Raw genomic sequence first — 23,013 nt, forward strand, 5'->3', positions numbered from 1 at the left:
ATGCAACGAATATATTACTTTCCTCTTCACTGGAGTTCATTCTACATACATCCGGGCTTCAGGGAAACCCGATGATGTAGCTACTAGAAAAATAGCGATGATCACAACAAAGGGTGTATTGAATAGAGCTCACAAGTTCTTAGCTCCTGCTACCAGCTGTTAATTATCAACAATAAAGTTCATAATTAGTAAAATGACACTGATTTCTCTACTTTCAATTAGCAGTGGTGATTTTTTTTCTTGATTTAGGAACGTGGTGAGGAACATTTAGTAATGATTGTGATAGTGTATATCAGCTGATATTAAGATCACTCATTGACTGAAAGGTCAGGGCACGGTGCTGTGTTAGTCATTCAACGAAGCAGCTCTCTCGTTTACTTGCGAGTTGACGGTAGTCGTGACAGATGACTGATGGCGAGCGCTGGCATCTGTCGAGTACGTCACAGCTACGTGCCAATCACGGCGATGCGCAGTCTACGTGAAGGGACAGGAAACGTGATGCTATTCTCCCTGTCAACGAATATTTCAGAGAATATTTTCATTGGTCGTGATGGTTTTTGTGAGGATGTTCACGTATGTGTGTTTTGTAATTTATTTATTTATTTATTTTTTTGAAGGAAAAGGTGTTTCACAGAAAGTCGATTTCGCATTGTGGGGATGTAGGGAATCTATGGGAAGGGAGGATGGAAGGGGTTAGGGTAGGTGTGGGAGGAGGATCACTGCTCTGTGATGCAGGTGTTGGTTACTGGTGCCCTCTTCCAAGTGTTGTTCCTTGGAAGCCTGCCAAGTCCGCAGTAGGGGTGAGCTGTACTTGCCACATCCTTTATGTTGGTTTATTGCTATGATCTAGAATCGAGACATCAATTTACTTTTATGTACTATATTTATTTATAATTGTTTCCTTCAATTTTCCATCATATATTTACAGTTTGTGTATGATGTTATGGGGGAGGGTTTGTACTTATGTGTTTGTGTGTTTGTGTAACTCGTATCACGTCCCTCGTAATCAGAGCGTGTCGGCGCGAGGAGGTGTGACCTGACTTCTGTTTGAAATTATCAGTTTTACTGTCGCCTTGCGGGCGGATCGGAGGCTGTTCACGCATGACTGATCACAGCACACATGATTGGCATAGCTACACGCGACTTGTGGAATGCAAGTCATCTATGCAGCTACACAAGGCTCAGAGGTGATGGAGCTTTTAGAATAGTCGGTCATTTTGACACTGTCAGGCTAACCAGGCTCTGATGGGACTACTTTCTACTAAATAATTGATAAATTGAAAATTTAATTTACATCTACCTGAAATCTGTTAAAAGAAGGACCTATAAAGATGGTTGTCATGACACATCGGTGACTGACTACAGTCATTATACTGAGTTGCTGAGAATGTGTCACCTGACAAATGTCAGTCACGTTATCTTGCGTCACCTGCGTGTGCAGCTGACATCCTGATGACAATGTTTTGGTCACGAATGTAGTGGGGGTGGACTTTACTGGTGATTAATAAGGAGATGTAAAAGTTGTACAATTCCGCAAACAGGTTCCTCGAGCTATATAGCTGCATAGGGGAGATTGAAAAAAAACAAAAAAACAAAAACCAAACAAACCCAAAAACAAACAAACCCAAAAACAAACAAACCCAAAAACAAACAAACAAACAAACAAAAACTAAAAAAAAACAACCCTAACAAAAAGTGAAAATGTACAATTAGATGAGAGAGAGAGAGAGAGTACAATGCCAACTATTTACGCGCGGGTACTAAAACACAAAAGTTACATGTAATCTTAAAAAATCAGCTACATTACCACAAAACAAAGACACTTCCATACAATAATTGAAAATAAGAATATGTGTGCATAGAGGGAGTTTGATATCTTAATTATTTAACAGGGGATCTTTATTTTGAGTGCTATTTAAGTTACATGCGGTATGTCAAATTAAAAAAAAAAAATTCTAATGCTTTGTATAAATAGGATTTGTTTACGTTAATTGGGTTGGAGGCCTCTGCAAGCAGTTAAATTTTATGTCCTGTTTTCAACAGGTATAGACTAGACTCTGTTTGCTGAAGGTGTGAAGGAAATAAGGTTTTTCCACAGGACACTACCTCAGAATACTCGTCGGTTCTTAGTACTGGAGCATTCAATGTGAGGGACTCTCTTGTATCTTTATAATGGAAAATAGCATAAAAAGTTTAGGAGACATTTTGCATGTTAGTATTTTATAGATGAATATACACTTTTGTTTGATTTCAGTTTGTTTATCAGTCGCATGGCCCCCAGAGATGAGAAATCACGGAACTGAGTTTTCGTTTGAGTAGCGCCGATGTGATTGCTTCCCTTTGTCCGCTTTCACGAGGGTTAAAGTCATCAAAGTTCCACAAGTGAAGTTCCACAAAGTGGAGCTGTAATCGATGGTTGACTGAATATAGTTGTGTGTGTGTGTGAGTGTGTGTGTGAGTGTGAGTGAAGGGGATAGAGCAGTGCTGCATGTCACCTCACGCACACCAACACCACTTCATTTTTCATTTGTACCAGTCTCACCACAAATTGTTTACCTGCAGTCTGGCAGTGATTGTATGGTCAGTCATGCGAAACACAGACACGTGGAACCAGCAGCAGAACTTGACAACACATGCATCGCAGTCTTGAAAACAAGTGTTTCATTACTCCGCGCAATGAATTAATTGAATAAGCTTGACTTGAATGATATGATATGCAACCTTGACAATAAAATCACTGATGCTAATTTTTGCATGAATTCAGGATAAACTTTTAGTGAATAAACAAGTGAAAATATGTAGCATCATCCATGTGCGCACGTACACACACAACGAACGATAGAAAAAGAAGACATGCTGGTGAAAAGGCACGAACAGTCATAGACACACGCACATACAAGAGAGAGAGAAGGAGAAGACAAGCCCGGGTGAAGACAGATAGTCATAGACACACGCACACATCTTTCAGAACTTGCACGTGTGTCTAGGGGTCGTGTAATGATTTAAGAGGGGCTGTGTAATGGCTGTAACTGTTACCTCCTGCACAGCAACAGGTGAATAGAAAGTCGCTACTTAACAATGAAATATTTTGACAATCATTCAGAAGCAATATTCACAAATGAACTAACATAATTCTGAAAGGAATATATGTTTTTTAATTCTTTAAATATGAAAAATATTTTGCATATGAAAATAAAATATAAAACTGTGGTATTTAGTTTATATGTAATGATGAAAGTTGAAGAAATTTTAAAAACACGATAGGCTAACTGCTGAAGATGACCGTAGACCGTAACTGAGTAACCGAATGACAGACGACACATGCGACATCTTTTTATCTCTTGAATTGTACACAGCTGTGATGAACGATACATACACGTGATAATGTACAATTATATACAAAATACAAATATATAGTGATATATAGTATAACGATAAATGTGGCTTTTACAGTGAAGTCGCAACATGTTCAGTTGTGTTGATGATAATATTCATAGTTCAGAACATAACTCTGACCCTAACCCTTCCCAACAAAGGCTCATCGCTTTTGAAACTTATTTACACTTTTACATCGCTACTCTTTAAACCTATTTACACGTTTACAAAATTAAAAATACGGTCTGTGGGTAGAGTTTGACACAAGAAGTGACAGTGCAGACATCTGTGGCTAGAGTTTGAGCAAGAAGAGCTCAGTTATACAGATATTGTCGAGGTACATTACATAGCAAAGACTATCAAATAGGGAAATTCTGAGGTGGCACAGATTTGTCTTTATTCCGTGGCTTAGGGAGATTGTTACGGACACCATACCAGAACTGGTCTAACTTTCTGCAAGGAAGCGGTTGACCATTTTCTGGACTGATTTCAATTTCAGGCCATGTCAGTTGTTTAAATGAACCATATTCTTGATTCTTCCATGTTTTCTTCATACAGTTGTCATCGTTTTTCAGAAGTGGTAAGTCCTCTGAAACTGGTTGTCTGGGATGGGAAGCGAGGTCGAGGAGGCTCTGATTGTGTCCTTTACCTTCTTGACGGATGACGATGATGCTCCCGTAAGAGTGCGTCTGCTGGGCCAGAGTCGTTAGAAAGTGGGGACCACCCCGACAGAGCTCATCGGGAGAGAAGAAGAAGATAACACTGTAGGCACTGACGACAGCGTTGGCTTGCTCCATGATCTCCGCTGTGAGAGACATCATGTGTGAAATAACACACACACAATGAAAATATACACGCAAAACATGTGAAAATTAAGAGCATACTTGTGAAATAAAACATACACACAGAAGGCAGTTACTGTTAAGAATGTATGTGTTGCATGTAAGACATGTCATCCTTTTGTTTCCTATACTCACGTCTTCCTAGTCTGACGACATCCACAGCAACGGCATAGCCTTCCTTCTGGAGCTGGGGAATCACGTGGTCGGTGACGAGGGAGTGGTGGTCTTCACCATGGATCACGACAACATCATGTTCCCATTTATCTGGAAACAAGAGTAGTAGTGCTTGAAAAACAAACTGGAAAGCAGGAGCTTACTCTCACACGAATCGCGCATTTTAGTTAGATATTCTTGTAGAACATCCAATGGTTTGAAATAATTTTCTAAAAGAACCATTTTAAAGGCTATTGTAGGACAATATCTACACAAAACCACCTTATTTTTCTCGACAGTAAGCAACGTGTAAAGGACGTACGTAAAATATATACACACATACATTTCTAAATGTCTGTTTAGAGTTAGCTAAATCCTTGATCTCATAATCCGTCCAGGGGAGACTAACCTCCGTGTGGCTGTCGTCTCAGCCAGAACTTGATACATTCGCCATAGCGCCGCACGGTGAACACTGCTGCCACACCAACCAACACGCAAGTCAAGACAACTGCAATGATGTAACCCAGCCAGGACTCCTCCACACTGTCTGGGAACAAAATGGTCACACCTGTGTAAGTTTACCTCCGTGCTCAAGGCTCAATGCCACAGTCATTCATGGCTGAGGAAATTTGGATCATTGTTTTAAATGCAGAGTGCTCTCATTAGTATTATTACATTTCCTGTTATTTCAAATGTAGCACTCTGTATTATTTAACACTCTTTTAGCAATATGTATTTTCTAGCTCAGAGAACATTACACAATGGAGGAAGAACGATAATCCACAAACAGTACAAACTTATTTCTCTAGCAACTTCAAAGAGTTGTCTCCCTTATATTAAAAAAAACCAACAACAAAAAAACAAAACAAAACAAAAACAAAAAACAAAAAACCAAAAATCAAAATAAAAATAAAAAATAAATTAAAAAAAAACAAAAACAAAAACAAAACAAACTCGAACCCACAAGTTTCATATGCACATTCACCGAACCCTTCTTTAGTGTCATCACGAATTGCATCGTGTTACATCACAGCCTCTTTGTCACACAAGTAAATACTAACCTACTCGCACATTACTTGACAAAAAATGTATATTCAACACCTTTAAATATGTATGTTTTTTCCTTGCGGATTCTGCAGATGTGTATTGTTTTCTTTCAATGCAAACTGCAGTCGTATATTTAAAAACTATTGAGCAACAAGACTGCCTGGTTTGCATTTGATGGAGGGACACACAATCGAACTTAATTTCTGTTCAAAAAGTTCCAGAAATCGGTCCATGTGTAGAAGTTGTTTAGATTTTCTGATTATAATTTCCAATTCCTCCACCACCGTCACCAGTTGAGTTGTTGGGACAACTAGGCTCTCTTGCTCCTCTTTGCTGAGAGCAATGGTAAACCTATTAGTGGAACTTACAAGTTGGAATAATCTGACAGAGTACTTATACTAGTTTGAAGTTTGTGGTACTTACACAGTTGCAGTAAGCGGACAGAGTACTGGTTGGCCGGGTCAGGTGGGATTTGTGGGGTGTAAAGACGACAATTGTATTCCACTTCAAAGTCTTCAGGTGACACTTTCGAGAAAGTAAGATTGCAGGATTTTCCATTGTACCCATTAGTGCTGAGAAAGGACATCAAGAACACTGTCAGTGATTATAGATGAGCGTATTATTCATCATTCTTCATACTCCATTGTATATTCAGTGAGAAATATTAAAAGAACTTTTCCTACACGTGGATATGTAGCCAAACGTTAAAAAATATTTAAAAGATAGTAAATGAAATTTTAATTAAATTCCATTTTTAAGTTACAGAAGAGTGAGAAGACTCAGATAAGCAAGTCGGATAGCTATTTCACTCTGGAACAGAGAATGATAAAAATTAATAAATAAAAAGAAAACTATATTTGATCACAAAACAACAACAACAACAACAACAACGACGACGACGACGACCCAAAGCAATTTCTTACTCGCACTTGATGAAGCGGTTTGTGGAATTTCTCACGAGTTGTGGATGACCATCAGACTTATTGACCTTCCACATGACGACACCATCGTGATCCTTACAGTCCCCAAAGTCTGCTGCACATTGAAGGGTTTTCTGGGCTCCCAGGGCGACGTACTGCTCTGGTTGTTCATTCGTGATCAGTTGACTCTTTCCAGACTTGCCTGTCCACATAGCAATGTATAGGCCACACAGTTTCCCTTGAGGTCAGGTTCCTAAAACCAACTCCCCACTTCCCCCGCGAATAAAATAGCTCTCCTCCCCTTATTACTTTTCTAATCATATGTAAGACACATTTAAACAAAGCAATAGACTGTGTATCTTCCGTATTAGGTCGACAAACTCTTTTAAATTGAATAGATGATGGCGAACCCGCGAATAATAAAAACCCTAAGAGTGAAACCCGTGAATGGTGAGGTCTGGTAACAGGATTCTACTTCTAGTAGTGATGATGTTAAAACGGAACTCACTTCCGTTGGAAAGTAATCATGAGATGAAACTGTAGACAATATATATACTGTTAGAAAGCCCAAAAATCATGCCACTGAAAGTAATAAATTTTCCACTTTTTCAGTTTGAAGATGATTTTTTCAACTTGTCTGTGCTAGTGATTAAACTTTCTTCCTGTACCAGTCCTTGCAGTCAGTAAACTGTACAGTTAGAAACCGTTACATTAAAAAAATCTTAGACCATCTTATAGACACTAATGGGGATGTAGACTAATATTTTAAATTGCAATATATTATCTTTGGAATCTAAAAACTACCCCTGAAAAAATAATGAGAAAAGATTGCCTATAATATGTGAATTATTGAGTGATCGCCGACTGTTTTCCACGTACATGAAACCGTGTAGTTCAGAAATCCACGCGCATGCGCCGTTCCATTGCTAACTTGAAATACGTATACCCCTTCATCATCCTTCTGCACACTGTTTATAATGAGGGTCTGGTTGTTGTCACAGAGCTGCAGGCCGTCTTCTCGTCCCCATGGAAACGGTAGGTAAGTATTGTTAATTATCCGATACCACTGAAAGGAGGTGAAGTTCTCGGCACACCTCGGTATAATCTCCTCGGAGCCAGCGGAGTTCTCCAGAGAAAAGTTTCTATAGTCATTCATGTTCAGCGGCCCTGGACCTGTGACACAAGAGACAAGTCAGATGCAATACAGGGAACATTTCATATTTCTCTTACATTTTCTAAGAAACCTAAGAAATAAGAAACAAGATTGAAAATTATAACCACATTCCTCATCACAATTGCTTATTATGTCAACCTGTTTCCAATTAACACAACTGTGCTCATTAAGTTATTTGTTATATTCAAGAGTACACCATCATTCACAGCATCAAACGTAGGTGATCTCACCATACTTGTGCGTTTCCTATATTAGTTAGAATTTCTGTAATTATGTAATTTTGAAGACCAAGTTACAAACCCTGACGGTATTTACTGCAGTAGCCGTTTTCATGACATTCAAAAGAAGTGCCTGCAGTTTGCTGTGCCAGCCATGGCACCACAAGAACTGTGAAAATCACTGACAACAGTTGCACTTTCTCAGCTTCCATTCTTTTCAACCCCTGGAGCATCGGAGCACAGCAGACGACGAATTAAAACCTGAGTGCAGAATATCAATGTTATTACTATATAAGAATTTCAACATAGACTTGAGAAGGGTTCCGCCGAGAGGAGCGAAGATTCAAGAAAGGAAAACTTACTAGAAGTAATTACTTCATCGTTTAAACAAATCAGCTATAAAATAATTGTTTTTTGAAACATTTAATGTATAAGAACTGAAGCTTCTTATACAGATAAAACCACCGGGACATCCATCATTAATCGTAGCAGCAAGCAAATCATTTCATTCTTTGTTTTACTGGTTTTAATGCTAGCGGTATCATCATCCTCATCATCTTGATGTTGTCCCGAGATAAGAATCCACAGAAAAACGCTTATTAACATCTCAATGCATAACACAACACTAACCTGATTAATCTCTGAAGAGAAGGGGGCAGGAGCAGAAAAAATGATGATGCACGAACAGAGTATGTTGGACTGTGGACCAGAGATTATATGGCATCCAGTGAGCAGCTTCCGCAACTCTACATCCGGTCACACACTCGTGACTGTCGTAGGTGGAGTTTGTACTGTACCAAGAAAAAAAATCACTTATATATAAATATATTAAACAATATCTCCTTTACTTTCTGCGTGGAAAAGTGACATCCTCTTTGTAGAAGACCACTTATGATATAACCGTCTCTGTTGAGAAGAGGTTTTTATGAAGGACAAAAATAGGTTGAACAGTCTGAGGACAAAAGATCACACTGAAATGAGTTTGTAACAAGGCCCTGCCTCTGGAATTACCCGAAATGCGGATGTGTAGTTTGTATTAAGAAGATCCTTGCACCCCATTAACTTATACAACGGACTGCACAGTACCAAAAGCCCATTTGAAGAACTTTTCTTCTATTCTTTGAAAGACATGTCTAACATCTCGACTAATTCTAAAAGCTTTTTTGTATTATTTAATAAACTTTAAAAAAATCCAGTATTTCCTTTTTGTGATTGCTTTAACTATTCTGTTGAATACCATGTTGGTGTTATTTTATGTGCACACCAAATTGTGTGTCCAATGCAGTTGACTCATTTCCTGAATGGGATGTAGAGCCCCGACAATGAAGCAAATGAATGTAACCGAGTGTCTATTCTGTCATCTGAAATAAAAGGATCGAGACAGTGACCTGCTGTATCCCTATATATATATTAAGTATATAATATAGACACACACCCACGTGCGTGCACTCACAGAAACACACATTTCCCCAACCTACACACAGAGTGAAGCCTACTAGTGTTTCGTGCAATAATAAGTTGGACGGTACATGGCAGATGAACTACACAGACTAAGGACAATGGCTTTAGCTGCAAGAGAGGCGAATGGTGTACTGTCTCATCAATGCAGCTGTCAAACGAATAAATTAAAATAAATAAATCAATTAAAATTTCTACTGGAAAAAGATATTTATTATTTCTATACATTTTAGCTGCTATTATTCCCTGTGTAAACTGTCAGCATCAACGTCATTGAGGTTTTTGATGGAACATCATTAATGCTGGGAAAGAGCTACTTTTATGTGAAAAGACCATCTTGGCTGCTTAAATTTGAGACAGAAGAACATTTTGACAAGTAGCCACCATACATGGACCGAGTTGTTCAAATGCTGGGGGATTTTTTAATTTATCTTTCCACCAATTTGCATGTAACATCCAGAACATACCTAGTCATGATTGATTTCTATGACATTCTGTAACAGTCCGTATAGTGTCATCTTTGTTACTGCCTCTGTATGACATGGTCATATCCGCGACATTACCAGCCACTTTCTTTCAAAATTCCCAGGATTCCAAATAGTATTTTTAGCCACTTTACCACCCACCACCGACATTTCCAGTCACTATATATACTTTCTACAATATTCTATACTTTTTCTATAGTATATACTTTAAACCAGGGATACCTAACCTACGGCCCACGGGCCATATCCGGCCCGCGACGCGGTCCCATCCGGCCCGCGAAACTTCTGCCCACAGTGCAGGAAATCGGCATGTTAGTAATAAAAAACCGAAAAAAACCCACCGAAAAAAAGGGAAGAAGAAGTATTTATCCCTACGTAGGGGCGTATCTCAATCTTTTTTTCGATGGACAAACATTTCGATTCAGTGCTCTGACTTGGTGTCTCTTCATGCAGCCGGACATTCAGAAGTTGGTTTCGGGAAAACAACTTCAAATATCCCACTAATTACTACATAATTAATGGCAAGTACAACTTGTTTCTAACAAAAATGGTATCTGCTCTATTTATTTATTTATTTATTTTTTGGTATTTTTTGCGGTGAAGTGGCCCGCGACACGGCTGTCCGAAATGGATATGGCCCGCAGTCCGAAAAAGGTTGGGCATCACTGCTTTAAACAGTCAAAATATACTATATATTTTCTACATTCCGTCACTTTCTAGTACAATTATCCCAGTTATATGTTACATATGTTACATTCCTAGTTACTTTGTGCTGTCACACTCATAACGAGGATTTTCCATTCCTGATCGTGTCGAACACCACGACATCAATGTCTCAAAGGAAAGGAAATGACTTTTGCCCTCAGGGTATACAAAGCTGATGCACTTGAAAGTACTATATTCGTGGTAATTAATTTTGCTGAAATGCTCAGCAATTACAAATATGTAGGTAATACATTTGACAGCTGAAGTGGGACGCTAGCACGGACACAATTGTCAGTTGGGGGCCAAACAGATTTTATAGAAAATGACAATTTTTTGCATCTCAATGAAAGCTTTCATTCATATTCCTTTCAATCCATGTGTTTACCATCCATAAAAGGAGAAAAGTTTTCATATTGTTTATTGATCAGTTTGCAGAAAAAGTTCACAACAGCTGTACTGTGTTAATATTATCTTGAGTCCTGATCAAGATTATTTATGTCACGTTTTCATGCATATAAGTTTGTGTCACTAACATTTACTTTTAAAGCCACGCAGTCCCTTCCACCCAGTCCCCATCCTGCCACACACCACATGTACACAAATGGAGAAATGTAATATAAATGATGTTTTATATATATAAAACATAATTGCTTCTACGTGTATACTTAATGTGTATAACTATTGGATAATGTATACATACTGTAGATATAATATCTTACGATGTGCCACACACAACATACATGTATTTATCCTGAAAATTTAAAAATCAATAAAACACTTTGCAAAACATTAAGATATTCTGTGCTATGGAAGTTCACTCAATTTTCACACAATCTCCTAGCTGGAGAGTAAGAGCCAATTAATGTCCTCCATCTGAGGCTCATGGCGTTCAGATTCTAATTAAACCAATTTTCTCTAATTAAAGTATAGTTTAATTATAGCAGTGGCGTAGGAAGATGTTCGGCGTTGGGGGGGCAAACTCCCTGCTGACAGTGACCGGCGTTCGCACTTGCACATTATGTAAAAACGGATGGGGGGGGGGGTACTGCACGCACGCACGTACACAGTGGTAGCATCACAACACGCTGCTTTATTGTTAAAAGGCAAAGCAGCATTGAATAAGAAAAAACAAATTAAAGAATGACTCCCCGGCTAACGCATTCACAAGAAATGTGATAAACGTTATAATCATATAAATCATATTAATCAAGGCTGGCAAGTCAGTGTGCCAAAAAAAAAAACTGCGTCTTCGGTGATTTCTATTAATGAACTCCATTGCAATCTCGTCCAGATTAAGCAGATCAACCCTCTCTTTAAATACACGCATGATGAGACAGTTATTCAAGCGCGTTTGTGTCATGGAACTTCTCAGGTATGTTTTTGTTTGTTTTAAGGAAGAAAAACTGCGTGGAAAAAACAAAGGTAAAGATTAATTAAGCCTACTCACCCAACGGCTCGTGACACGCTTTGTTCTATCTCACAACAAACGCGTGGAAAATACGCTGGTTGCTGGAAACCCTCTTCTAGACACCACGCCAGTTCCAGCGACAGTCCACACAGCACGTGGCAAACCCCCGACTACTCCCAGAGACGGGCACAGGTCTCTCCACCACCGCAAAAACTCCTCTTCCGCCCCGCCGTCCTCCCAGTCCTGTGTGGCAGGTTTCTATAGGCTTCGAGAAACCTCCAGAACCTTTCCCTACCCACAGGGCCCAGCGTCCGCGAGATAATCCACGTTACAAAGAGACACAGCCCTATACCTGAACTTGGTGTCCGCACACCGTGGGAAAATAGCCCCATCCACCCCAAAGAGAATCAAAGAGACCAGAGAGGAAGGGACGCAAGGCTACCCTATAATTAAGGGCCATAAACTGGCCAGACCACCGTGGCCAGGGGACGAAACTAGGGTGGGAATGGCCGCAGGGCCACCCCTTCATCGCTCCGCTACCCGACGGTGCTGAGCCAGCGATGCGACACGTTCTATGGCCATCTACCAAAACACGGACACATATATACAAACCAAACAGTATAACACAGATAACTTATGTTGAGTACCAGCCACAGTCGTTGATGATAAAAGAGTGCCCTTGTGTAGTTTTAGAAATGTTACTTATGCACTTCCCCCTGAGTCGTAGATAGCAATAATACCAGTCTCTCTGTCTCTAAAGAAAACTACCAATATAGGGACTCAGAGTCTTTGCCTTACTTAGGTGAAGTCAAAGCCGTCAATTCGCACTAAACCGTTGGTGTGTAGTAAGATGGAAGTCCTCGTGCTTCGCTAGCTTTTCACAAAGTGTAAGGGTTCCTGTCTGATTGGCAAGACTGGGGTATTGGTATGCAACTAATTCGTTACTGGCTTTCTGTGTTCCCGATGGCCAGTGCGGCCCCTTTGGTTGTAAGCGATAGCAGATAATTTTAGGGTGACAGCGAGTGGGTGGGGGATGTTTTATGTTGGTCAAACGAAAACCGCCAAAGAAAAGGCATCGCATTATGGGGCAGGGGGGAGGGAGACCACACTCGATGTACCGATGTACTGTCCGGCTGCTTTCTTCGCTCAGGCTTCAACACAGCCTGCAATTAGCAAGGCAAACAATACCAACGGACTGTCCCCGATCTGATCGTCAGAGGTGTTAGAGCCTCCACTTGCCTCAGGGCCCGCTTTTGTGACGGTGATGACCGTCTCCTCTCTACGTTCCCCTACCTTTCTTCAGTTCTTTGCTCTTTGTGAGAATTACGTCTCAAATATTGGGGGGGCAAAAGGATATTCCTGCCCCCCCTGTATTTTCCTTGGGGGGGCGGCTGCCCCCGCTGCCCCCCTGGTTCCTACGCCACTGTATAGTTCTCATAACTGAAAACCGGATTACTTTAGGAATACGGGTTAGTCAAAAATATGTTAACACTTAAATATAAGAATAACAGTAATAATTAGTGTATAGCTTGTAACAGGGCATGTGGAGGAGGGGGTGGTTACATTATAGTCTCTCACTTTTTCCACTGGACTTGCATTCTCCAAATCATCGCTTGTTGGTTTTAGCAGAAAAATGCTTTCAATTCATCCTAAAGTGATTTTTAATTATGGAGGAAAAGGAGTGGGAGGAAACCGGATCGAGTAACTTGCAAACATACTAGCGTCACCCCCGATCCTCTTTTCCCTGCCACCCTACCCTCTAATACTCATCACGGGTAAATTTTCTAGAAGCTTCCCCAGGCCTTATCCTCTGTTGCCAGGCAGCCACCATCATCTCTCTTTGGGAGCGGCCGTGGCCACAGGGTCACCGGACGGTCAGTTATACATTCCGATGGTGCGGCCCACCCAGCGTGTATATGTGTTGGTATGTGTTTGTATGTGTGTGCCTGTCGAGCTCAATAACATATTACTATTTATTCATAAACAACAGACGGATGTAATGATGCTAGCTGTTGGATGATGGGAAAATCATTACATGACTTTGATGGCAATACAGCATGGGCATATTGCATTCTGTTCTCTGGAGATACAGTCCAGTCGAGAAACGTTTTTCTAGAGTTCATGTTGGATGAGCATACATCTTCTGGTCCCAGAGGACAGCTGGTCTGGCGTTTGTAAGTGATTTGAGTGTGTTGCCAAGCTTAGAACTCAAAGGACTGGGATTTGAGGCATTGTCTATAAGTTGTGTTGGTATGTATTTAAACACCGATTGGGAAGCAGTTCCTTGGCCAGTGCCTGTAGATGAAAAGCTATTCTCCAGGCTTGAGAGTGTGCTATCTTGATGACATTGTGCAGATGCAACAGATTCCTCTGACAGTGGTTCTGAGTACAAGCAGCGAAAGTCTGAAAATATAGGAAACGATGAGTCAGGAGTCTGTGTAACAGTTCCATCTTCTGGGATTCTTCTTAAGATGACCTGGGCACCTGGGGGAGAAAATGAAGAATAAGTACTTGGTGAAGGAGTGAGTGTCTGGTTAACTGACGGGTGTACTACCTGAACTGTTTCTGGGGTACTATTCCTGTAATCCTTTACTGCAGCATGAACATCTTCATCTTGTTCATCTTCTGTACTGTCTTCCTCATCCTCTTTTTCCTCAGGTTCAGTTTGCTTACAGGGTTCGTCCAGCACATTTTTAGAAATATTTTGGTATTCTCTAAACCTCTTTTTAGATGGCATATTTATTGGATATGTTAAGCTTGTAGTCTGTAATAAAGTTATTTTTTGGTTATAATCAATTTCCTCCTCAAAATCTTTGCCTTTTATTCCATTTGTGAAGGTGCCGAAGTCTTCTGGATCGTGACTGTAATGTGTTGACTCTTGACTACAGGTGGATAACAGATGTCGCCGACTGTTGGTTGAACTGCAGCTAGTCCTTATCTCTCGTTGACTTGATTCTACAGTCATGTTGACAGATTGATTGGTCCCAAAGCTGGGTAGGTGTTTATGGAGGCTACTCCAGAACTTGTCTAGTTGTATAGAATGGAATGGCTGATCACTTTCCTCACTGATTTCAAGTTTGGGCCATGTCAAGTGCTTCAAGTCTTTCCAAGCATTTTTTATTTGACACCCTGCACTTGTCTGAATCTGTCTTTGCTCAGCTGAACTGGTTTGAGAGTGATCAATGCCTTGTTCTTCATCTTTCCGAATAACAACGACATTACGCCGGGAATGTTTCTGCTTGGCACTTGCAGCAAGCTCAGCCAGTATTTGTGAATCAGCACCATGGATTTCATGTGGAGAGAAGGAGAAGATAACACTGTATGCACTGACAATGCCACTGGTTTGCTCCAAGATGGCTGCTGTGAACAGAATAAAACAATGCAAAGTGATTCTCAACTGCCATAGGCTAAGTTGTACCATGAACTCAATCCTGACATATTGAAATGCCAATTTCAGTAGGGCCTGAGTGCAATATAGCAGTTATTTTCTATTAAAGAAATATCTACCGTTCTAGAGTGGAAAAACCTGGTGCTCTAAACAGTGGAATAAACCTTCTAGAGTGTTACATCTTAAAGTTCATTCCTTACATGAAGTCAAGATTGAATTATACTGTAAAGTTAAAAAGGACTTTTGGAATTAATTCCCCTTAATGTTCAGAACAATATCATATCTGCTTTGAATTTTATTATTTCTGATCACGAAGTCAAGCACAGCTCAATAAGTATGCAGAATTTTTTTTTAAAGCACTTACGATGTCCTGGTCTCATGACACAGATGCGATATCCTTCTTTCGTCAGCTGAGGTTTGATGTAATTCTCTACGAGACATTCGTGGTCTTCATCATGAATCAGAACCACATCATGTTTCCAATATCCTGAACACCAAACAGTGGTAGAAAGCAGATTAGAAGAAGCATATTTCATATGTATATATAAATATAAACTGTGTGCATTCATATATATTTAGTAAACAAAGAATTTGCTTAAAATGTCTTATTTTATGTATTCTTAAAATGATTATCTCATCTACATTTATAGAAAACTCTTATTTCTTTTTTTCATTAAGCATTTATTTCTAAGCTGAAATATGTGCTTGTGATAATATTAATGTGTTTGCATGATGAGTAATATTTTGCATTATTGTTGAGCTTCATTTTTTTCGTTAAAAAGACATACTTCGTTCTGGCTGCCGTCTCAGCCAAAATTTGATACGTTCTCCATGGTGACGCACTATAAAGACCATTATCCCACTGACTAATGCACAGCCCAAGGCAGTTCCAATGATAATAAACAGCCATGACTTTTTCAGAGTGTCTGAAAACAAGATGATCACTTCAGTACAGGTTGCATTCATTAATTACTGAAAAATTTTAAATTAAACTTTGAACTGGAATGCTCTTATTATCACTTTCAGAAATTTTGTGCTATTGAAAATGAAGCACTCTGTATTTACCAAATTATGACATTTTCAGAAAGGAGAAAGTATATTTGTGTGCAGGGTATGACTAATTACACCCCTTGTTAAACTATTTTTTGTTAATGCACCACAGTTCATGGCATAAATGTTAAGTTTTCATCATATATAACAAACTTTGAAAAAGCACTACAAATAAGTGCTAGTTTAGTCTGAAAGTCTCATAAGTATTACTTCTGCAAGCCTTCCTGATTATTATCGCAGAAGCTTTCTGCGCCTCACCTCATTGTATCCATACTGAATAATTATAAGAAGTTGAACCAGAACAGTTCAAATATTTAACATTTTTTTCTTTACTGACAGCAAAATATAACACTGAAGTCTGACTCACCTAGTTTGATAAAAACGACTGAATACTGATTATCCGAGCTTAAACTCTCTTCTGGTGTGATCAGAAGACAGATATATTTCACTCCAAAGTCATCTTCTGACACTTTTGAAAAGGTAAGATTGCAAGATTGTCCGTTGAATCCACCAGTGCTGCAATTAGATTAATTTATTATTAATTAGAAGGTCAAGAAGCAAGTACACAAGTAAGGGATTAAAACTAACACTGTTCACCTCTCTTATGACTTATGCCATTTATCCAGATTTTTCTTAAGAGCAATCAAAAATATTTTATCTATTAAATCTTTTAACAACACAAGTCCTGTTGAGACAAACTAAAGTGTATTATTCCAAAAAGACAAATAGACTTTAACAAAGCATTTGCCTGTATAAGTCATCATTACCTGAATAAAACAGTTTCAAAACTATAAGAGATTAGATGATAAATTTAAGAGGAAAGAAAATACCATTTAAACCAGTCCTCACTTGCATGTGATGAAGCGGTTGGTGGTGTTTGCCTTTAGAGGTTGTTGACCATGTGAAGTTTGTACATACCACATGACAGCACCATCGTAATAATCACAGTTTCCGAAGTATGCTGCACAGTGAAGCGTTTTCTGAGCTCCCAGGGTGATGTACTGCTCTGGTTGTTCCTTCGTGATCAGTTGACTCCTTCCAGGTTTGCCTGTCATAAGTTGCGCACGTTGCAAGGTCATGATGCAATATGTCAATAAACTAGATGCACAATCCTATCACATGAATATACACACTGGAAATATTGGCCTCAGGATTTGAAAAGTGACTCAGAAAATATAAATTCTTCAGAAATTTATGATGGTTTAAAAAAAGTAAAAAATAAATTTGTTATGCTAAGATTTAATGTCAGCAAGAAACCAAGCTTTTTCTGATTTATTTTCTGACAACAAATAATAAGTTAAAAAAATATGTACAGGCAACCTCATAGTTGATAAATCCCCACACATCTGCTGTTCCATTGCTAGCTTTATATATGTAGGTTCCTGTATCCCTCATCTGCAGACTTTTTATAATGATGGTCTGATTGCTGTCACAAAGTTCAATTCCGCTTTCTCGTCCCCATGGAAATGGCACATGAGTATTGTTTATCAACTTATACCATTGAAAAGTTGTAAAATTTTCAGCACAGTGCCATAGTGCACCCATCCGACCATGGAAGTCTACAAAAGTCAGGTTTTCATTGTTATTCATATCCATTGATCCGGGACCTGCAAATCAGAGTATAACACAATGTCGTGAAAATTTCTGTTAAGTGAATATTATCTTTTTCCCCACAGAGACTATTATGCTGGACATTGTCAAGTATTTTAAAATTCTTTTTGTGTTAGAATGCTAGAATAAGAAAAGCCAAGTTACATTCTTCTCTGTGACTTCAAAATAAGGGCAATCTGACTTTGTGGTTAGGTGGCTGTCAAAGAAGTTTACTTTTGAATCAAGTTGTCTTTAACATTTCTCTTAAAAAATTTCATTCTGGTTATGCCATAAATATACTGGCACAGTATACTGAGCTGTTCTGCAATCGCACACACACTGTCTATCTTGCACACACTCACTCATTCACACACATATTAGTACATATTTCCTTGAAACTGGGGATACATTCACGAACCTGCTCGATAGTTCCTGGTTACTGAAACCCCTGGTTTATGAAAACCTTGGTTGTAAGTCTTTTACAAAATTACCAGAGAAAATAGCATAATGTGGCATAGTCCCTTGGTTTCAGCACAGAACCACTTCCCTCCCACAGACCTCAATAAAAGTTTTTTTTTTTCTTTTCATCAAAACCCCAACATGGAAGTATGTCTGATCCAACACAATTAAGGTGCTCTCAAAGACTTTAACCTTCACACTAATACTAACCTAAACTAACTTTTAAAATAACACGTACTAACCTACCCCAAACCCTAATCACTGCCAATCTGCATCATCAGTTTCCATAAAGTAAATCAAAACACACATACGCAGATGGCCATACCTGGCCAGTTTTGACTGCATGGTCCTTGTTCATGACATCTAAAAGGATCCTCAGCAGCAGTTGCATCTGGCAGCCATGTCAGTAGGAGGACAAGAAAAATTGTTGAACACAACTGTAGCCTGCAGAAATCCATGGTCTCTCCAGTTTCCATCTTGAGATGGCCACAAAACAGCAGTTCACATTATTATTATTACTCCACTAATATAATGATAAGATACGACATCAAAAGCGATTGGAAATGAAATGCGTACAAAAGTGGTACTTACATAAACTCATATTTATTGTGGGATCCCTTCAAGAAGTATCTCAAGAGTTTCATGGCTTTAAATCTTTAGACAAGTTGGTTGCATTGCATATCCTGGTACAAGCACCTATCATTGGACTCGCAAGTAAGCGTAAAAAATTAACTATTTTCACGTGACATTTAATTGTTTTTGCAGGGGATAGCGCGAACGCAGTCCCCCTTACGCATAAATTACGCACTCGAGTCACCCACATTTGGGGTGATCGCAGGGGTCAACCCGCCCCAGGTGCAATGGGCAGGCCTCGCCCTGGGAGGACCTCCTTGATGATCAAGGTGCCTCCCGTGCCAGGTAAGTATGATTTGCTACGACGTGTGACACAGCCACCCCAAACTATTTGTGCGCTATTCACTGGTGATCTACGAGAATTTTGTTTATAGCTTTTTTCTCATTTATTTACTCAGATAATATAAATTTCTTCAATGGTAAACAAAGTGCATTACAAAGTAAAATTTGTCATTTTATTTAAAATGTTAAGCAACAAGCGTGTGTTTAAAATTCTCAAATTAAAGTAAACGACAAAAGTTTAGACAACTGCAATCTTCGCGCGATTGGCATTACGGTTACCTCTCTTGCTTTTGTCTGCCACTGTACAGGTCAGAGGTCAGCAGTCCGACCGACAACGTCTCAACTGTTGATCCTCATCTCTAATGTGGGCGGTAAAGAAAAAGGGAGCCTTTTCACTTCAAGTGAATTAATTACCTTGCTATTTCTTAGACTAGTTGAAGCAATAAAGGGAGATAAAATATTAGACAATTTCGAATTATTTGAAAAGTTTTCCTAGATTTGACCCGTACCGGGTACACGTGGACTGTCACTGAGGGAAAACCGCAGCAGAAAAATGACAGAACATCAAACAAGTACACTACCTACCACTACGTGGTGTATTTTGTGAGTGTGTGTGAGAGAGACTTATATTTTGCACACCGGGTGTTGCACAAAGGTCATGTTTGTACATAGTATCGTTTAATTTTTGTTTTCTTTTGCTTCTCCTTTTTTTTCTTGCTTAAAAAAGTTGTTAATGATAATGGAATTTGTGTATGTGATATTTGTAGGCACACTTAAAATACTCTTGTCAAGTAAACTATGCTTATTTAATAATGCTATCTAAACACAATATCCTCGCCTACGGCCATACCACGTTGAACACACCGGTTCTCGTCCGATCACCGAAGTTAAGCAACGTCGGGCCCGGTTAGTACTTGGATGGGTGACCGCCTGGGAACACCGGGTGCTGTAGGCAAAACTTTTATTTTTTTTTAATAGTTTCTGTCTAGTGTGGTAAACTTTAACATGTGGCAACCTCCATCTTCATTCTAAGCATATTTCGATTTTAGGGATTGAGGACACGGAAACTTTTCTCTCTAGTACACATCCTGTTTTAGCAACCTTTTATCTGCTGCTTTTAAGCCGTGCTTGTCTTCGTCTTTACAGTGTCAGTGTCACGTTATCTATCCTCAACCTTACAACTGTGTTTCTGTGTTCGATCACTTGCTTGCCACTCGACCATCGTGCTACAACCTGTATTATGCGACGTCACACCATAGTCTAGAGGTTTTAGTTTTGGTCTTGTGTTGTTTAGTACACGTTACATGAAACAGGTTGTTGATCGACGATAATGGCTGCTGCTTTTACATGTTTTGTTAACTTTTGAGCGATTTTAATATCTGTAGCCTTATAAAGCATGGTTATATTTAGTCAAGCTGCTGAGAGACTTTACTGACAATAAGCGTCGATAAATTCAGGTAAGCGGATTGCTGGCCTCTTAAATAAGTAGACACCTATATTGAGTAAGGCTTAGTAAGTGTTAATACACGATAACGGTTGTAGAGGAAAGCCACATGAAATCGTGTACTTACAGTAGCCTGCGAGTTGTGAGTAGGACTGCCTGCACGCCGACTTCCTTCAAACGACTCCAGGAAATTCAAGTGGCTCCACTGTTTTCAAAAAGCTTTTGTCGCTAAATATCATTTACAACTTTCTCTCCAGCGAACGTGACAGTCAAACTACTTGTCGCAATGTCAAGGTTCACCAGTGTTGCGCAGTTAGTAGTGCGGGTGTCCGGAGTTCAACTCATACTCCTGACAGCAGTACATGCAGGTCAGTACAGTGATGACCATGGAAGCAAGTTAGTACTGGCTGTTATTACCACCGCCGACCTTCAGGGGAGGAGTGAAAGGAAGAGGATGGGATGGGGGAGCGGGTGCACACGGTGGTGCATTGTGTAGTGTGAACGTGTCAGGACGCCACCAGGAACAAGCCGGATATCCTTGTAGCAAAGACATGGGGCACTTGTAGCCTCGGCTCGTAAGTGGCATGCTGGGAAAATGTGTACATGTCGGAAAGAAGAGATACACTATGTTCACACGCCGTTGAATATTCACAAATACTGCAGGCGATGGAGCGTGTGACCGGGTTACTTACTCATCACAGTAAATAAACAGTCGCCATCACGAATGTTTGTGTCCGAGGTTCACCATTGTTCACGCAGCCTGTGCAGCATTTGTACTGAAACATACATGAGGTCAACGCAGACTGAGCCACTTTGCTTATGTTACTATGTATATATTGACATGGTTACAGGTTATATGTTCACATGACGTGTCAACGTGTTTCCTTTCAATGCCGACTGTGCTGAATTGAGTCTCAGCTTAATACTTATTCTGTCAGTCTTTCCATGTGCACTAGTGTCTTGTGTCACTCACCCCGTCTGTCAGTCAGGTACAATAAGTCACTGGTCCCTAGGTGTCTCTCCAGAAATACATATCATTGCGCTGTTGTAATGCTCTAGTGGGGTGGTGGGTGGTTGCATTTCATAATACCTCAGTGAAAGATACTGCTTCCCACAATCTGAGTGATACGCGCTCTTTTCATTCTGGAAATAGAGGCTTACAAACATTAACACGCAGGTACAAATACAAGCTAACATACACATAAAGAAAGAAAAGCGAGAAACCCTCTCCGCTCGTCTGTCGCCACCCGACGCTGATGAAAGTCGACACAGCAGTCTTCTGGGAAAAAATTAATAATTTTTGAAATTCGGAAAAAGAATGTGATAATTTGCGCTAGATAGTTTATACACTAGTATTCACACACTTCGACAACTATCTTGCATGCTAACAAGGCTATAAGTATTCACAGTCCTAGTGTCAGCGTGATGACCTAAAGGCAACGACTTGAACCCGTTGAACGAGGACTGGTGGTAAGAAATACAAATGTTGCAGCGTTTGGTTGACATGGATGATAGCAGCCTCGCAGGAGACTGTACGCGTGTCTATTGATTCGATTGCGGCGGTGGACGAATGAAGAAAGTGTGGATATGTGTAGTAAATAATGAAAACAGCTGACACATTGAACTTCCATACAGATATGTTTAAGGTAAATGTAAGGTTACCTATGATGAAATTGAACCATTCTCACATGATATTGACTTGTTTTGCTGGGGATAGCGCGAAGGCAGTCCCCGTGTGCGTAAATTACACACACATAAACTGCACTGGTGAGGCTTCTACCTTGATGTACAAGGTGCCTACCGTGTGAAGACATGGTCGTGTGACACACCCACCCCAAACTATTTGTGCGCTATTCAGTGGTGATCTAAGAGATTATTATTTTTTTTCTTGTTCCCCACCTATTTACTCAGTATAGATTTCTTCAGTGGTGAACAAAGTTCATTACAAAATAAATTTTGCTAGTTTATTGAAAATGTTTCGCAACAAGCGTGTGTTTAAAATTCTCAACTTAATGTAAAACGAGAAAAGTTTAGACAACTGCAATCTTCGCGCCATTGGCATTACGGTTACCTCTCTTGCTTTTGTCTGCCACTGTACAGGTCAGAGGTCAGCAGTAAGACCGACAACGTCTCAGTTGTTCCTCAACTCTAATGTGGGCGGTAAAGAAAAAGGGAGCTTTTTCACTTCAAGTGAATTATTTACTTTACTATCTATTTCTTAGACTAGTTGAAGAAATAAAGGGAGATAAAATATTGGATAATTTCGAATTATTTCAAAAGTTTTCCTACATTTGATCCGTACCGGGAACACGTGGACTGTCACTGAGGGAAAACCGCAGCAGAAAAATGACAGAACATCAAACAAGTACACTACCTGCCACT

The 23,013-nt window shown here is 39.7% G+C and overlaps 2 protein-coding genes, 1 long non-coding RNA gene and 2 other non-coding genes across 9 annotated transcripts; 2 read left to right on the forward strand and 3 right to left on the reverse strand.

Annotated features, from left to right (window-relative positions):
* Window positions 1-604: 604 nt before the first annotated feature.
* Window positions 605-4,081, forward strand: LOC112555588. The gene is made up of 3 exons (XR_003097505.1): window positions 605-1,187; window positions 2,044-2,146; window positions 3,951-4,081. It is a non-coding gene; the product is annotated as an uncharacterized LOC112555588 (long non-coding RNA).
* On the reverse strand, window positions 3,133-8,622 carry LOC112555586. Its single transcript, XM_025224019.1, has 8 exons — window positions 8,360-8,622; window positions 7,812-7,990; window positions 7,217-7,510; window positions 6,341-6,539; window positions 5,841-5,989; window positions 4,780-4,917; window positions 4,353-4,481; window positions 3,133-4,180 (listed from the first exon to the last, which is right to left on the reverse strand). The coding sequence occupies exons 2-8, from the start codon at window positions 7,960-7,962 to the stop codon at window positions 3,735-3,737; spliced, it is 1,506 nt and encodes a 501-aa protein (XP_025079804.1). The 5' UTR covers window positions 7,963-7,990; window positions 8,360-8,622; the 3' UTR covers window positions 3,133-3,734.
* Window positions 8,623-13,101: 4,479 nt separating this feature from the next.
* On the reverse strand, window positions 13,102-21,444 carry LOC112555424. Of its 5 annotated transcripts, XM_025223817.1 has the most exons (10): window positions 20,759-21,444; window positions 19,467-19,546; window positions 18,598-18,748; window positions 18,232-18,261; window positions 17,537-17,830; window positions 17,073-17,271; window positions 16,591-16,739; window positions 15,962-16,099; window positions 15,538-15,660; window positions 13,102-15,145 (listed from the first exon to the last, which is right to left on the reverse strand). In XM_025223817.1, exons 3-10 carry the CDS (start codon window positions 18,746-18,748, stop codon window positions 13,905-13,907), a joined length of 2,325 nt encoding a protein of 774 aa, XP_025079602.1. In that variant the 5' UTR covers window positions 19,467-19,546; window positions 20,759-21,444; the 3' UTR covers window positions 13,102-13,904. The 5 variants fall into 5 exon arrangements, with proteins under 5 accessions (XP_025079602.1, XP_025079600.1, XP_025079603.1 ...); XM_025223815.1 differs by lacking the exon at window positions 19,467-19,546 and having other exon boundaries at window positions 20,759-21,443; XM_025223818.1 differs by lacking the exons at window positions 19,467-19,546; window positions 20,759-21,444 and adding an exon at window positions 18,864-19,459.
* On the reverse strand, window positions 19,035-19,198 carry LOC112555984. The gene has a single exon (XR_003097582.1). It is a non-coding gene; the product is annotated as a U1 spliceosomal RNA (small nuclear RNA).
* Window positions 20,024-20,142, forward strand: LOC112555982. The gene has a single exon (XR_003097580.1). It is a non-coding gene; the product is annotated as a 5S ribosomal RNA (ribosomal RNA).
* Window positions 21,445-23,013: the final 1,569 nt, after the last annotated feature.

The sequence above is a fragment of the Pomacea canaliculata genome, linkage group LG14 (genome assembly GCF_003073045.1).
Source record: "Pomacea canaliculata isolate SZHN2017 linkage group LG14, ASM307304v1, whole genome shotgun sequence".
Classification (NCBI taxonomy): domain Eukaryota; kingdom Metazoa; phylum Mollusca; class Gastropoda; order Architaenioglossa; family Ampullariidae; genus Pomacea; species Pomacea canaliculata.